Source organism: Crocodylus siamensis, chromosome 6 (assembly GCF_052110815.1).
Source record: "Crocodylus siamensis isolate JL-2025a chromosome 6, ASM5211081v1, whole genome shotgun sequence".
NCBI classification, from domain to species: Eukaryota; Metazoa; Chordata; order Crocodylia; family Crocodylidae; genus Crocodylus; species Crocodylus siamensis.
In genome coordinates this window covers 17,760,585-17,777,595 of record NC_143400.1, presented here as the reverse complement: position 1 = coordinate 17,777,595, position 17,011 = coordinate 17,760,585, and the positions used below count along the sequence as shown (strand labels likewise).

At 56.1% G+C, this 17,011-nt stretch overlaps 1 protein-coding gene across 1 annotated transcript; it reads left to right on the top strand.

Annotated features, from left to right (window-relative positions):
- The first annotated feature begins 200 nt into the window (after positions 1-200).
- On the top strand, positions 201-12,565 carry LOC149861341 (intelectin-like protein). Its single transcript, XM_090051981.1, is given in 9 exon segments — positions 201-313; positions 1,068-1,142; positions 1,728-1,849; positions 1,851-1,887; positions 3,910-4,157; positions 4,665-4,823; positions 6,221-6,341; positions 6,811-6,914; positions 12,288-12,565. Coding segments are annotated over 8 exon segments (1,005 nt in total). The 5' UTR covers positions 201-313; positions 1,068-1,081; the 3' UTR covers positions 12,441-12,565.
- Positions 12,566-17,011: the final 4,446 nt, after the last annotated feature.

Genomic DNA, 17,011 nt, shown 5'->3' with positions numbered 1-17,011 from the left:
TCGGGGGGCAGCCCCTGCCCAGCCAGTCTAGCCTGGCCCTGGGGCGCTGCCCTTGTATAGAGGCGGGAGGTTTCTGCGTGGTCCCCCCCGGCGGGCGGAGGGGATTGAGCCCGGCACTCGGGCATTGTCTCTCAACCGCCAGTTGTGCCACTGGGGTGCTGCATGTGGGGCCAGAGCCAGCTCCTACAGCCAGGTGCTGGATGTGTCCAAGAGGGATGGAGGCTGGAGAACAGCTTAGATCCGCGGTTTTCAACCTTTCTTCACTTCTGGACCCCTGTGGAAATTCTGAATGGAGGCGCGACCCCTCTGAATTGTAAGCGTGGGGATTCACTCACTTTGATTGATCCTGGCCATGTTTCACAGACCTCTTAGAGAGAGTCAGGGAACCCCTGGAGCCCCTCAGACCGCCGGCTGAAAACCACTGGCTTAGCTTGTAATAAACCGAGGCGCCAAACCTCTGCGCTCGGACAGGACTGACACACTTCTGGGCGCGTGCGCTAAGACGTCCGGCGTCGGGGGAGCTGCACTGACCGTACCCGTGTGTCTCGGCCCCTGCGAGGAAGCCTGAAACCGGGGCTTGCACCCCGGCCGCTCCGCTCTGCCCGCGCTCCCACACGGAGCTGGCCCAGACGCCGGCAGGCATTTAATCCCGTTTGAAGCAGGAGCTGGGATATGAGACCGGACGGGGGACGGGATGTGCCAAAGGGTCCGTGAAAGGGCAGAGTTCAGGGCTCTGTCCATGCACCCGTTATGTGGCAGCAGGGCAGCCGCAGGCCCCATTTCCCATGGAGAACCCAATGCCATCCTGCCCACGTGTGAAATCCTGCAGCGCAGCCCTGTGCGGAGACAGGCCCAAGCAGAAGCCCCTGGCTTCCCTGCACTGACCATAATCCTGGCGATAAAGGAGGTGTCAGAAGAGCTGCACTTCCAGAGCACGGGCGGGTGCTGCGGGATGCAGCAACCCCGCTCAGATGGAGGGGCCCCAGCCCACGCTCTCCCCTTCTCCCCCGCTCCTGCCCACCCCCTGCCAGCCCGCCTCCTGACCCCCTGCTCTCCTCTTTTCCCAGCTGTGAAGTCCATCATGAAGCAACTCACCCTCCTGCTGCTGCTCCTCTCCATGGCCTCCCCCGCCCACCTGTGCAGTAAGTGCGGGGGCGTTTCTTCTTCCCCGAAATGCTCTGAGCGCGGCCTCGGGGGTCCCCAGCAGGGAGGCTGGGATGGGGGTTGCATGAAGGAAGTGGGGAGAGACAACTGCCTTGGCAAGGCTGACTGCGGGCTGCGCTCTGACACCCACGGCCGGCCCTGCCATCCTGCCCACGGCTCAGGACGCGGCTGCGGGGACGTTCCCCCGCCCGTGTCCCAGGCCAGGACCAGCAGAGACAGCTGTCGCCGGAGGGCGCCTTCACTGCTGCAATGGCTCAAAGGAGCCCAGGGCAGACGTGGGCCCAGGGTGCTGGGTTAAACGATCCCTGCCCCAAAGAGCTTCCAGTGTTAGCGCCTGGCCAATTTGGGAGCCCGCGCTGAGACTCCTAAAAGGGCCGGAAGGCATCTCCAGGCAGGCCCCCCAAATCAGCCTGAACCAGGACTCCCAATCCTGCTCCTGCCTCGAAAAAAGTGACTTGATTTCCAAATCTCTAAGCAGCCAGTAGCTCCCTCTCGCTCAGCCCAGGTTTCCTGGTTTGCTCCAGTCTTATAAACACATCCTAACCCTCGTGACCCCCGTGCAGATGGCAACCAGGGCAGCACGGGGCTGAAGCCTGCCATCCTTCAACCTGCTGAACAAGTGGAAGGACACGTCCTCCTGCCCGAAAAACCAGAGTCACTCATATGGCTGGAGCCCGGTCCGCAGCTGCAAGGAAATCAAAGCCACCCGGCCTGTCGCTGAAGGTGAGCACACAGGAGGCATCCTCACCATGCCGGCACCTCCTCGGTTCTGTGCTGTGCCTGTCCCAGGCACAGGGAAAGATAGACAGACCTTATGATGACAGGCTGAGAGCCATGGGACTCTTCAGCCTGGAAAAGCACAGGCTCAGGAGTGATCTGGTGAGCACGCCTATGAGTCACCAGGATCTCGGGGAACATCTGTTCACCAGAGCGCCCCAAGGGATGACGAGTCCGAACGGTCACATAGACCTTCAGGACCATTTCAGGCTGGACATAAGGAAGAATGTCTTTACTGTCGGAGCCCCAAGGTTTGGAACAGACTGCTGCTGGAGCTGGTTCAAGCACCTACTTTGAATGCCTTCAAGAGACATTTGTTTATCTTGCTGGGATCCAAAGACCCCTGCTGACTTCCTGCCCCTGGGGCGGGGCCTGGACTCAGTGATCTCCCAAGGTCCCTTCCAGCCCGAATGTCTATGAAATCTGTAGAGCTAGGTGCAGTCCGTTCACATGTAGCAGTGCATTGGGTACCAGGGGCTCCTGCCCACTTGGGACCAGGCAGGTGATCTGGCCGCACACACAAACCCCGAGCAGAGCCAGCTCATTCCCAACTGGACCCAGGAGCATATTTTACTGGGAGCAGCTCAAAGATGAAGTGGCCTCAGACAATACAGCGCACTTCCTGCCGGGGGGTCCAAGACTCCCATGCTTTGCCCTGTTCCCTGCCGCAAAGGGCCCTGCAGAGTGAGGTGCCCAGCAGTGCCCGGGAGAGATGCAACATGGCTCCTACCTGCACTCACAGCGGGGGTTTCCAGTGGTGCAAGTTGTCCATAGGTGCCTGACCCCACTGTCTGCTGTGGACCCCTGCGTGGGGCTCCTCATGTGAGCCACAGCAAGGGACAAAGTGCAGGACACAGCCAGGGCTCGAGCACACAGAAAACCACTGATCAGGGGCCCCCTGCTCTAGAGGCCCTGGCACAAGGAGTGTGTGCTGGGCAAGTTGCCCTGCTCCATCTGCCCTTTCCAGAGCCATTTCGTAGCACATGAGCTGAGCAGGCATTGCAGAGTTACGCACCACCAGGTAGACACGCCGCTCTCAATGCCTATACACAAGCGTGCCTGCTGCGGGGAGCTGGCCCTTCCCGTGTTCTTGGGCACACACCCAAGAAGCAGGAGACCCATTTCCCAGGAGTCTCCCCTTGCTTAGATGTGCTTTGGACATGCTGCACTTTGACTTCCTAGCATAGGGCTCCAGCCACCAGCCAGCAGCCGAGGCATCATGAGGGTGCTGGATAAAAAACAGTCTGCCACACTGCAGTGGCTCAAGGCTGGAGCTTAGGGCTGACTCCCCTTTTGATCAGGGGTCATGTCTCAGTGAGCCACACATGCCCTGTTTCAGATTTCTTCTCCCCGGGAAGCAGACTCCAAGGAGCATCGCAGAGGCTCTGAGCTGATGCCCGCTCGGTGCCACGGTGGCCAGAGGCCCCTGCCAGGAACAGGGAGAGATCCAGGCTCCAATCCCCGCTGGGCAAGGGAGCCAAGCACCCGGGCTCAGGCTTTCTGGGCGAGGGCCCCAACCACACAGCTGAAATGCAGGAGGCTCCTGTGCCTAACACCTGTCAGCCGTGGGGGTATGTGTAGGGCGGGTGCCTGAACACAGCTCCACATACCAGGCCTCCTGCCCCCGCACACCTACATGTCCCTGCAGCTGGGGTACCAGAATCACTCCTTGTGGTGACATGGCCTTTCTGGCCCTGTCATGGCTGAAACATGCCATCGATGCCCCAGAGGGATACAGAAATCAGCCGTGGGGATGCCAACCCAGGTCCTGTGGGCAGGCGATTCCACCAGTGCAACAGTGCCAGATGGAGGACAGCATCTCCACACCGCCTGGCATCAGGGCCCTCTGCCCTCACTCTCCCAGCTGCACACCCTCCCCAGGGACATAGCTCGGCCGCCCATGCTACTTTCCCCAGGCTCGCCTTCCCACAGCCCAGCTGCCCTAGACCATGCCTCCTCCCACCACAGACGGGCTGTACACCCTGAGTACTGAGGATGGCGAGATCTACCAGACCTTCTGCGACATGACCACACACGGCGGCGGCTGGACTCTGGTGGCCAGCGTGCACGAGAACAACGCCCACGGGAAGTGCACCGTGGGCGACCGCTGGTCCAGCCAACAGGGGAGCAGCCCCCTCTACCCGGAGGGGGACGGGAACTGGGCCAACGCCAACACCTTCGGCTCCGCCGTGGGCTCCACCAGCGACGACTACAAGGTGGGAGCAATGGTCTGGGCCATCGGTCACCTACTCCTTGCTCTCCTGCTGCCCGCTCCCTCGGGGGCCCTGGCAATCAGTGTGCCGTGCCCTCCTCTCCAGCTGGCCCCTCTCCCTCTCCATCGCACGCTTCATCATTGCTCAGCCTCTTCAATCCGTGGGTCACAGCTGGGGGCAGAGGTGGCACCCATGTTGGGCTTCTTTGCCAACACTGAGATTTCACAAACTCTTTTAAGCAGACGCATCCCATTTTGCAAATTTTCCACTGAACATACCCCAAATTAGCCCGACTTGCTGGTCACTTGCCTAAACAAGCAGGTTTTGCAGCACTTGCAGATGTTGGGCTCTTGCAGGCCTCAGGACAGGGAGCTCCAGGGCTGAGGGGCAACTGGCAAGAGCGACCTCCTACGTGTTGTGGCCAAGTGAACCTAATGTGTTTGGGACCACGTTAATACCTCCGAGAGAGTGGCTTGGCTGAGAAATGCCAGCTCAGCCCTTGCTTTCCAGAACCCCGGCTATTACGATCTCCAAGCTCAGGACCTGTCTGTGTGGCACGTCCCCAACAAGACGCCGCTGAGAAAGTGGAGGGACATGGCCATCCTGAGGTACCACACTGAGACCGGCTTCCTGTCATCTGAAGGTGGAAACCTGCTCCGGCTCTACGAGGTAACGGCAGCGTTGGGTTGGGGGCTATGGAGGCAGCGTGTGCCAGAGGGGCGGGGTGGCTAGCAGCATCCCCGGGGGGAGCTGGGGTTGTCAAACACATGAATGTGCTGCTTCCTGGGGGCTTAGGGACTGGGAGCCTTTGGCCTCAACACGGCTTGTTTGAATCTGGCTGTGGCACTCGTGGGATGAGCAGGCAGTTGTCTCTTCAATACCATGTCACAGAGCAAGTGTGTTTCCTTGGAGAAACTGCCATGTCAGAGTAAGGCCCAGGTAACTGAGCCACACTAGGAAAGAGGGGAACTGCGGCATCGGTACTCTGTTTGCACCGGGTGTCAGATTTTAGCACAAGGCCAAATCTACAGGGACATCCCCAAGTCCTGCTCTTGGTTGGACTGTCCCCTGCAGGGTGTCTCCCAGGCCAGGAGGCTGGTGATGCCAGACACCTGGTGACTCTCACCTCTGTTATACTGCCTCAGATTTGCATTGGCATGGCAGCTAGGAGCCCCAGCATGGGTCTGAGCTTCACTGTGCTCCCCACGGTGCAGACTGCAGGCCGGAAGGGTGTAGTCCTGCTGAGACCCGAAAGAGCTTCCACCCAAATGCGCCAGCGCGTCACCGTCCAGTGCGCACTGCCCTGCAGGGTTACACTGGGCACCAGGAGAAACATCTTCACTGTCAGAGTAAGGAGGGAATAGGGCAACCACGGCACCGGTGTTCTGCTTCTATGAAATGTTGTCAATATAGTCTTGAGAGATCCCAGGTAGAGGCCACAGCCCCACTACAGAGGAAGGCACCTCCCCAACTCCCCTCCCCACCCCCCAGTCCATACCAGTCTGACCATGGAGTAAAATTCCTTCCTGACCCCAAATCTGGCGTCGGTCTGACCCTGAGCAGAGGGACAAGACCCTCTAGCCAGAAACTCCAGCTTTGGTCTCAGCAGGAGGATTGGCAGAGCCCAGTTGCACACCCCAGTGGCAACCAGCAATGCACAGACGCCTGGGAAATCCCCACAGTAGAGCACAGGCATCACTGCCCCTAGATCATCTCCAGCCAGTGGCAGTCCAACCTCTTCTTGAACAGAAAATCCACAACTTCCCTTCTCCTCTGCTCCACAGTGTGCCTGATCTAACAGGGAAGTTTTTCCTGACATGCAGTCTAAACTGACTTTACTGCAACTTGAAGCCTCCTCCCTAAAGCAAGAGGTCCCCTCCAGCCCAAGTTTTCTATGATTTTACACAACCCAGAAACGTGTGTGCATGAGAAGTGATACACACTGCACAGTTGTTCAGCAAATGCATTATAACCGTGCCGTCTCCACATCACACCTAGGGCCTGCTTGCTGCCTACTACAAGGACAGATGCTGTTGCTGGATTCCTGCAATGTTTGTGTCTTCCAGAAATACCCAGTGAAATACGACGCCGGTGTCTGCCCTATGAATAATGGCCCAGCCGTGCCTGTTGTCTATGATTTTGGCAACCCTGCACAAACCGCAGCCTACTACTCCCCGAACGGCCGAGGTGAGCTTGGGTTAGCTGCAGGAGTGTGTGCTGCCCCTCCAGCATGAATGACCCTTATTTTGGACTGAAGGAAAACAACAACACAAGAACAAGTGGTTAATCCCCGGGGAACAGCAGGTTGCATGTGCGTGCACCTGTGTGTGGGTGCACATGTGCACGTGTGTGTGTGTGTGTGTGTGTGTGTGTATGTATATGTGTGTGTTCCACTTTAACATTACTACATAGCAGTCGAACCCGATACAGATCCCAGAACATAAAAGGTGCCACGCAGCAAATATGTAGCAGTGAACATCCCAGCTGTGACTGTGGCATCTCCTGGTCACTTCTGCGGGTTGGAGTTCAGCTTCCTGAGCCCCCGGCCTTCCCAGCTCCTGAGCCTTCCCAAGGGTAGAGGTTGAGCTCTGCCCTCTCTCCTGGCTCCATCTGTCCATTGCATACAAGTCTCCAGACTCCCCTTTTTTTTCACCAGCTGAATTCATCGCTGGCTTTGTCCAGTTCCGTGTGTTCAATAATGAGAAGGCGGCCATGGCCCTGTGTTCAGGGCTGAAAGTCACCGGCTGTAACACCGAGCACGTGAGTAGCCCTTGATCAGGCCCAAGAAGCTGCCGCGGGCTGTTAGCTGGCACTGCTTGGGTCATCTTTGTGTCTGCTGTGCTAGTGGTAACATTCACCCTGGGCCAGGCCGGCGTGTGGATGTCACCCCTGCCCCAGAAGGTCCCCATGGAACATGAACAACAGCGCTGTGCAAAATGGCACGATCGCTCGGTTCCCCACCTCCCCATGCTACCAGCGGGCTGGGAAAAGGTCCTCAGCCCAGCTGAGCTGAGGTCCTTTCCCCAGCCCGATCGTAGAGCTGGGGCAGGGAGCTGATTGTTCATGCTCAGTTCCCTTCCCCAGCCCAATTGCAGCACTGGGGGGGAACTGAGGGCTCAGTTCCCTTCCCCTGCACTGTGATTGGCTTCCTGCAGCCCGGCGGTGGGAGGCGGGGGGGCCAGGGCTGCGCTCTGCCCTGAGCCACATGGGGCGGCGGAGCCACTGGGAGCACTGCCCTGGTTCTCCCCTGTCTCCCACCACCTGGGTGCTGGCTGCTTCGAAACTCAAAACGTTTTGAAACTTTTGAAGCATTTTGACTAGCCTCATTTTCTTTCGAGGCTGTTTCAAAGCCCTTTGTTTCAATTCGATTTTGCTGCTTTGAGCTCGAAATGAGTTGAATCGAAACAGCCAGTGAAATTTTGCACAGCCCTAATGAACAATGGCAGTTCACTGCAGGCACAGGACATAGCTGAAATTTCAGCAAGCATGGGGAGTCCCGAAGCCCTTCATACAGGGGCTCAGCATCATTGTCCTCAGTTCATTGATGGGGAAACAGGCGGGGGGGGGCGAGATAACCCAACAGCGGTCACCCAGCCACAGGAGGCCTCAAATGCCTCTATCCAAACGCTCGTAGTATGGGGAACAAGCAAGAGGAACTTACCCTCCTGCTAGCCAACACCAACCCAGGCATGGTGGGGCTCACTGAAATGTGGTGGGACCCAACTCACGACTGGGCGGTGAATGTCAAGGGCTATGGGCTGTACAGGAGGGACAGGACAGGAGGAAAGGTGGGAGTGTGGCACTCTACATTAAGGAGGAATACCCATCCCCATCAATTAGCAAAGTATCAGAGGAGGGGCACACGGAAGTGCTCTGGGTTAGGATACAAGGCAGTCGAGGGGAAAGGGACTTAACGGTGGGGGTCTACTACAGACCTCCCAACCAAGGGGAAGAGCTCGACCAGGAATTCTTAAGTCAGCTCACGGAGGCAGTTAGGTCAAAGGACGTGGTCATCATGGGGGACCTGAACTTCCGGGACATCTGCTGGGAAGAGCAGTCATCCAGGTCTGACCGCTCACATAGGTTCTTGGCCAGAGTGCAGGACCTCCACCTAACCCAGGACGTGCACAGCCCCACCGGGGGGGGCGCCTTGTTGGACCTGGCGCTGGCCACAGGAGACGACCTGGTGAGGGGGCTGCGGGTGCTCGACCACCTGGGCGACAGTGATCATCGCCTGCTGGGATTCGCCATCCAGCGCAAGGTGGCAAAGGCCTGCAGCAAGGCAGCAGCCCTGGACTTCAGGAGGGCAGACTTCAATGAGCTAAGGAGAACAGTCAGGGAAGCACTAAGGTCCCAGAGAGGAGGGGAGCCAGGTGTCCAAGGAGAGTGGTTGCTCCTTAAAGAGACAATCCTCCAAGCACAAAGGGAGGTAATCCCAACACGGATCAAAGAGGGCAGGAGAGCGCAAAAGCCCCCATGGCTCACCAAAAGCATCCAGGAACATCTCCTAGCTAAAAGGGAGGCTATCACCAGGGAGGATTATACTGCAGAGGGGATTATGCTTAGGGGCCATCAACACGGGTTCATTAGCAGCAGGTCCAGTCAGACCAACGTGGTAGCCTTCTACAACCAGGTCACCAAGTCCCTAGACGCAGGGGTAGCAGTGGACATCGTCTTCCTGGACTTTCAGAAGGCCTTCGACACTGTCTCTCACCCTGTTCTCATTTTGAAACTGGGGGGCTGTGGTGTTGACACCTACACAGTCAACTGGGTCTCCAACTGGCTGGAGGGCTGCATGCAGAGAGTGGTGGTGGATGGGTCATTTTCAACCTGGAGGAACATGGGCAGTGGGGTCCCCCAGGGCTCGATCCTCGGGCCCGCACTGTTCAACATCTTCTTCAGTGACTTGGACGAGGGGGTAAAAAGCACCTGTTCAAATTTGCTGATGACACTACGATGTGGGGGGATGTGGGCACGCTACAAGGAAGGAACAGGCTGCAATCGGACCTAGACACGTTACAGGGGTGGGCGGATGAGAACAGGATGGGATTCAACACTGACAAGTGCAAAGTGCTGCACCTGGGGAGGAACAACCGGCACCATACCTACAGGTTGGGGAACTCCCTTCTTGTCAGTGCAGAGGCGGAAAAGGATTTTGGAGTCATCATTGACTCCAAGATGAACACGGGCCGGCAGTGTGGGGGGGCAGTCAGGAAGGCCAACCGTCCTTGTCGTGCATCCACAGATGCATCTCGAGCAGGTCCAGGGAGGTGATCCTCCCCCTCTATGCGGCGCTGGTCAGGCCCCAGCTGGAGTACTGCATCCAGTTCTGGGCACCGCACTTCAGGAGGGATGTGGACAGCATGGAAAGGGTCCAGAGGAGGGCCACCCACATGATCAGGGGCAGCAGGGCAGACCCTACGAGGAGAGGCGACGGGACCTGAATCTGTTCAGCCTCCACAAGAGAAGGCTGAGCAGGGATCTAGAGGCCTGTTACAAACTAGTCATAGGGGACCAGCAGGCACTGGGGAAGTCCCTGCTCCCCCAAACACTGCCAGGAGTGACCAGGAATAATGGTCACAAGCTGGCAGAGGGTAGATTTAGGCTAGATATCAGGAGGCGCGACTTCACAGTCAGGGCGGCTAGGATCTGGAACCAACTTCCAAGAGAAGTGGTGCTGGCTCCTACCCTGGGGGTCTTTAAAAGGAGGCTAGATGTACACCTTGCTGGGGTCGTTTGACCCCAGTATACTCTTTCCAGCCATGGCAGGGGGTCGGACTCGATGATCTGCTCAGGTCCCTTCCGACCCTACCAACTATGAAACTATGAAACTAGTTCTGCACTCCCTAAGCCAGGGTGGCTGAGCTGCTGCACACATAACACAACTGGCATGCAGAGCTGCTACATGTGGCACACAGCAGATTGGGGAAGGGGCAGGCCATACAGCAGCAGATAAAACAGAAAGCAGAAGGCAGAGCAGGAGATTAGGCAGGGAGCAGCAGAGCATGGAGCAGAAAGCAGAGCAGGAGACCACCCCATGTCTAGACCAGCCTTCTGCAGAGCACAGACCAGGGCCTCCTCCAGTGCTACCTGCCTCACACCAGGCCTTGGATCCTGCCCTCCCAGCAGCTGTAGCCCTGGAGGGGCCCGTTGGGCATTGGCAACATGTCCAGCACATTGGGAACCTGCTTTTCCCTCAGTTGTCCCGTTAGTGTAGTGAAGGGAGCCCAGCCCCGTGGGAGCCCCGCCCTGGGGCAGGGGACATACAGGGGACCCCAGACCATGTGTGGCGTGAGGGAAGGGTCTTTCTGACAGCACTGCCTGCCCCTCCATCACTTCTTCTCCCCCCTCAGTGGGATTTGAAACAGGACAACTCTGTGGTGTGCCCACATTCGCTGGTGGGGGCTAAGCGTGAGCTGTGTGGGGCCAGGGGTGTCCAGCTCTGGGACTGGGGCTCCAGCAGGAGCAGGCAGTTGGGGGTGTGGTGGGCCAGTATGGGGCGCTCCTGTGTTGAGCCGCCCACCTCCCTGCGCCCGCCCACCTGCCAGGCTCCGGATGCCTCCCTGGGGCGCCTCACGTCCGGCCGACTCCTTCCCACAGCACACTCGCTAGCCTGGGGGTAACGTTGCCGCCACCACCCCGAGAAGGGACTGTCTCGGCCCTGTGTCCTCGGGGAAACACAGGCCTAATGTCCTACCGGTACTCGACCCAGTACAGGCACTTGGGGCACTTCCCGAAGTCTGGGGGCAAAAAGTACAGTCTCCCTTAGTCCGCAGACCTAAGGGGCCTCTTGGGCATAATTTAGACCCACCCCTCAATAAGTCTCCCACACCAGTCACAAAGGAGGACTTTATCAGTTACAGGGGTAGGGCGAAAATAGGGTACAAGACTGAGCAATATCCTAGAAATCCTAAAGAGCAAACGGTCTGGCTCAGGTAGCATCTTGGTCACGCCTCTGAGTTACTGCCAGCTAGATATCTATCAGATCTCGAGGCGCTTACTCACACGCTTCATCCAGAGGCTGGTGAGATCCTTTCTAGCGTCCGGCTGTTCCCGGTTCATGAGTTTTTGGGGGAGAGGGCCCTTTCAGATGTTTATGCTCCTCTGAGTCCCTCCCACATGGCTCCAGCCTCACCTCATGGCCTCCTCGCCCGTCCTAACTTATATAGCCCCTGTGACCTCATTCACCTGGTCCAGTGGAGGTCAGCTCCGGTTGGCTGTTGGCCAACCAATTTGAAATACATCACCAGTTGCCGGGCAGACTCCAGCCCACCAGGTAGATGCCCCTCACCCAGGTAACTGATGCCAGTCCCGTGGGCAGAGGGAGCAGGTGTCCCCCTCCCTCAGGATGCAGCCAGCTCAGGTTCCCTAAAGAGACGGGGTGAGGGTGCGGTCTCCTCTGCTGGGCCCACCCTCCTCAAATGGTCACAGCACCGAGATTTTATCACATTGTCACAGGGCAGAGATTTTGGGGAGAAACCAAGCTAGGGGAGATACCATGATCTGGAAGGTGGTTTTCCCAGGGCAGGTGATTGTCTCTGATATGTCCTCCATCCGAGGTTTATATTGAGCAGATTCTTTTTGTGGTTGGGTGGTGGAACCGGAGCTTGCTCCATCCACTCCATGCATTGACCTGGTATTGGTGCTTCCAGGACCAGTGCAAAAAAAAACAGGAAAAAAAAAAAAAATCTTTCTGCCACAGGGGGCTCTGGCCAGACCTGCAGCACACTCTCCTGTCTGCCCAGCTGGCCAGGCCAGGGTGAGAGGCATGACCGATCCTTGACAGAGGCCCTTACTCCTGGTGCAGACATGTAGAGATGACTGCGCTCCTCCCTACTATTGTCCCAGGTCCTCCTGGGTGGGGCTGGTGGCCTGGTGCCTTCCCAGTCACCAGGGTGACCATGCATGGTACGTGCTTCTGGGCATACAGGTGCCAACAGCCTGCCACAAGTTTACGCTGTCCTGCTGCCGGACAGTACAACCATGATTGCTCCGAGGGCTGGAGCAGGGTCTCTTGCACCTTGGTCTGAGGCAGCTGGCACAGCCCGGAGTCAGGACAGCAGGTACGATGGGGGCCTGCTCTGCCCCGTTCTGCTCCTGTGTGGCACTGCCTCCGTTCTCTGCTCCTCCCAGCACTGCATAGGCGGCGGAGGTTTCTTCCCAGAAGGCAACCCGAGGCAGTGCGGCGACTTCCCCGCCTTCGACTGGGATGGCTATGGCACCCATCAGCACTGGAGTACATCCGGGGAGATGATCGAGTCCGCTGTGCTGCTGTTCTACCGCTAAGTCCAGGCAGGCCGGCATTCCCGGTGAAACACCACCACTGCCAGCCCAAGCTGCTCACCAGAAAGAAAATGTGCCCTTTTCTCAGCTCTTGGGGATGCAAATAAAATGCTGACTGCCACTCTGCAGGTTTGGGGTTTCCATGCGATCACTACCTTTCAGATCTGGAGAGGTTGGGGGGAGGTTTTCAGCACAACCCATGTGAGGCGTCGTTCTTGGCATCGTTCTCAGTGGTCATCATCACACACAGCATCTTGCATCTCCTGCTCTCAGTGGGTGCAGAGAGGATCTGCACTGCTGTTCATGATGCAAAGTGCAGAGAGGGTTGATGTGCCTTGCTCCACCTCACTCTGGCATCCACTCCCATGGACTGCAGGTTTCTTGGCTCAGAACCATTCAGCTCTGCCCCCTGGTCAATGCGGCCGTCGGACCTAATGACAGGTCCGGCCCTGCTCTTGCATAAGCTGGGAGGTCCCTGGCAGGATGGCACCTGCTGCATCAGTAAATTCAACCTCAGGAAAGAGCTGGCCTGCCTGAGCTGGTTCCTGGAAACCGCACTGACCCTTTGGCTGGGGGCAGTTCCACCGCACGGAGCCTGTGTTTGCTTTTCTCAGCTCCGCTCCCTTCACCAGGTTGCCCGTAGCCTATTTAAAGCAGGGCAGCAGGAGCACCACAGACTCATCCTTCTCCTGGCTAGGAACCCGCTGGCTAGTGACGCGGGACCTACAGAGCCGGTGAGTGCCAAGCATCCCCCTGCGGCACTGGCACATCCCCCTGGGGCTGTCCTTTGGGGTCCCCAGGAACTTGAGGCATTGATCCCCTCTCATGCGGACATTAAATGGCCTTAGATCCATCCTTCTCAGCCTTTTTAGACACCCGCAGCTCTCAGTTTTCCCTCTGTTGTTGACTACAGAGAAATAAGAGAGCAAAAGAGCTGAGAAAGACCACATCAGCGCAGTATGCTTCAAATGCTGTGCAGTCCTATCTGAAATCTGGGTTTATCCTGTGAATCATGTCTGCACACCTAACAGTGCTAACACTGTGTGGCCTCTGGCAGCACCCTTGAAAGGACCTAGGGCACCAAGGTGGTGCAGTAAACTCACGCAGGAGCAGGTCTGAGCTGTGCATTATCCAATGACTCACTGAAGATACTAGACCAGGCTTGTCCTACATATGGCCCATGGGCCGCCATGTGGCCCACCAAGCCATTTTATCTGGCCTGCAGCAGCACTGCCACTGCAGAGCGGAGCTGCCGCTGCCGAGTCGGCACTGAGCGCAGAGCCGTGGCAGCCAGGCGAGACAGGCAGAGCTGGCCCGTGGGCCCCAGCCGGCAGCAAGGGGAGGGGAGCTACTTACCCTCGCAGGGCCAGGCTCATCAGTGAGCCAGGTCCTGCTGCCACTGCCCCGAGCACTGCGTGGTGCAGGGCTGTCCCAGCTGCGTCTGATTAGATGAGCTGGGGACAAATTGCAGCTTCTTCTCGGGCTCCACGCCTTGTCCCCGGCACACGGCTGTGGGAGCTGCAGCATGACCTGCACTGTGCCCGCATGCATGGTGGACGGAGGCACAAGATAAGTCCCCACATGGAGCTGGGGGTGCCTCGGGGCCAGGTCAGGGCTGCGGGGCACGTGGTTGCCAAAGCCAGGCTGGGGAGGAGAAGCCCGGCCCAGAGTTGCTCTACCTAGGGGCCCACCCTCACAGCGTGCAGCCTGTGCAACACACGCTGGTGTCATCCGGGGCCCACGGCCTCGCCAGATCTGCACAGACCTGGACTAGCTTATCCTTGAGATCTCTTCCACGTCTCTGCAGTATATGCCTACAATTTCTAATTAATTATCACAATGACCATGACCAAGTTAGTAAAGGACCCCAAGCATAAGCTAGTCCAGGGCTGCTCTGATCTGGCGAAGCCGCGGGCCCCGGATGACACCAGCATGTGCTGCAGAGGCTGCACACGGTGGTGGTGGGCCCTAGGACCCCCTCACTGCACGGCCTGCCCCAGCAGCATGCACACCCCCATCCTCAGCCATGCAGGCTACATTTGCAGGACACGGACCACTCCTCCCCGCCACCACAGGCCTTTCCCCTGATGCATAAAGCGGTTCGTTTCTCTGGAGGCCACAAAAATCACAGACACACACTCATTAGATGGCACAAAAGGTATATTTGCAAATAGGGTCAGAGCAGAGTCAAGAACTCAGATTACTCCGAACCAACAAAGGAATTTTGCAGGCTGTATTTATCTTCTCCCTCCTGGGCATGTGTGCAGAAACAGGAACACTTACAGCTCACTTCCGTTTCATACAAGCATACATGTGGTTACATCACTACATACATCGCATGTATAGTATAATTAACTACTTAAGTATGCAGGGTGGAGAGGTAAATATGCATCAGCTAATTAAGCATGCTCAGAAACTACAGCAGGTCGCCAAGAGTTCAAACCCCGCCCCTTTCAAGGACACAGTCAGTTGAATTCCAGCTTCTGTAATCTGTATGAGAAAGGCTAGGGAGAAGCTGGGGGAGAGTCTGCGATTTAGCATGAGAAAAGCTGTGGCAAGGCTGGGAAAGGAAAAAAAGTCCTTGGCAGTGTTTCTTTCTTATCGGGTGCAAGATGCAAGCTGTGCATTTCTAACAATACTCCATTTCTAACAATGTTCCATTTCTAACAATATTCCCCCCTCAAGATGCTTTCTGCTCCCCATTTTCATTTAGGCAGATCAAGATAATTATGAGGAATTTTTCTGAGTACCATGACTTTTGCTGCAGTCTGTGCTTTGAGGGGGACTGCTGCAACTTGCATCAACTGTGGTGGTTATCAATCTAGTGAGACAGGGAGTAAGGCAAGGAATAAAAATCAAACCAGTCAGAGCACACAAAAATACAAACCCTACTTTCTTCCACCAGGGTCCTCCAAGCAGATTAGACCACCAGTCTTTATCCCATGTGTTTTCCCACGTTTGTATTGGTACATGGGCTATTTTCCTAATCTCTTTGGCAGTCTCTAAGACTGCTTTTCCGTTATCATCTATTTGGAGACAACAATTAGAAAGGTTAAACTTTCCGCAGACTCTCCCATCCTTTGCGAATAAATAGTCTAAGGCCATTCGATTTTGGTATATGGCTTCTCTCATCTGAGAACTCTGTTGGGCCAGTAACTCGAGAGCAGTGGCAGTTTGGTTAGTAATTATTTCCAAGACTGCCTGCAACCTGATGATTCTATTTAGCATGTATATTGGTGTCCGGTATCCCCAACTCCCATCATTAGCCCATGTAGCTGGTCCATAATACTCAATAATCCTTTGAGGGGGCCACTCATCCTCCTTCCACTTTTGGGAGCCACCCCGTGTCAAACTTACATCAATACTTCTTTTGGCCCTTTTCCAATCATCATACAAAGAGACTCCCAACTTATTTCCAACCTCAGATGGTAGCAGAAAGAAAGCTGGTACAATTACCCCAATATAGCAGGTTCCTGTCCACCTTTGTGGCAGTACCGTATAGGCTCGCCTTCCGCAAATCCAATAATGTCCTTTTAAGGCCCTGTTCTCCCCTCCCAAGGCCAGGGGGTCACGGTTCCACCAGAAAAGAGGGGGATAGTATTTGTTGTCCCTATGCCCTAAAGGGCCGGTGTAATGGTCACTCGGTTTAAGCTGACATCTCCATACGCCATCTTTATCCCTATACTCGCACTCGGTTATTTCATTTGTGTCATTTGAGGCACTCCAATATCTATTAAACCACGCCATCGTGCCATTCGGGTGCACCCATTGCTAATTATAGAAGTAAGGTATGAATCGTTCACTTCCGGTCTCATTATATGCCTGACATTTTGTAATGTTAGGATCGAAACGTGATACTCTTGCCCTTCTGACCTTTCTGAAGCAGGTGTCTTCATCATACGGGGATGATTGTGGAGTGGATAGGTTACATTTCATCCACGTGGAGTTTGGGAGCTTAACAGCAGTAGAATTCCATTGACCTGCATACTTGCTGCAATTAAGGGCATAACAGGTAGTGCATGTTCGGACCCATTTCAATGTCCATGTACACTGGCTATGTCCCAAACTCCTCCCTGTACCATTGCTAATACAGTACTCTCCTAATGCCACTTGGGAAAGATCCCAGCTGCGGTTCTCATCCCATTCTTGACCAGTACTCTTAACATCCACCTTATCACTTACCAACCATTTTGGGGCCAAAGGAAAAGCCCTCCAAGGCCACTGTTCTCCGGCCTCTCGGAGTCCCCCACAGGCCCAGCAGTTGGTGAGATTGAAGGTACCTGCAATTCTTTCCATCATGTCAACATACAAATTTGTCCCTGGGGGAGCAATTGGGGGAAGCGGGGATATAGGCTGGCGGCTAGGGCTGCTCAATCCTGCTTCTCTTACTACATAGATAACAACAAGGCATATTAAGATTCCCACCATATTCTCCCTTTCTTGAGATCAAATACAGCCTAAACTTTTTCTTTTTACTTTCTTGTCTAATTTTCTGAACTTTGATTAAGCCATCTCAGGCGCACTTGGAGATCACCAGTAGGTTCACAGCTGCACTTGCTGGCTTCTTGTTCCGA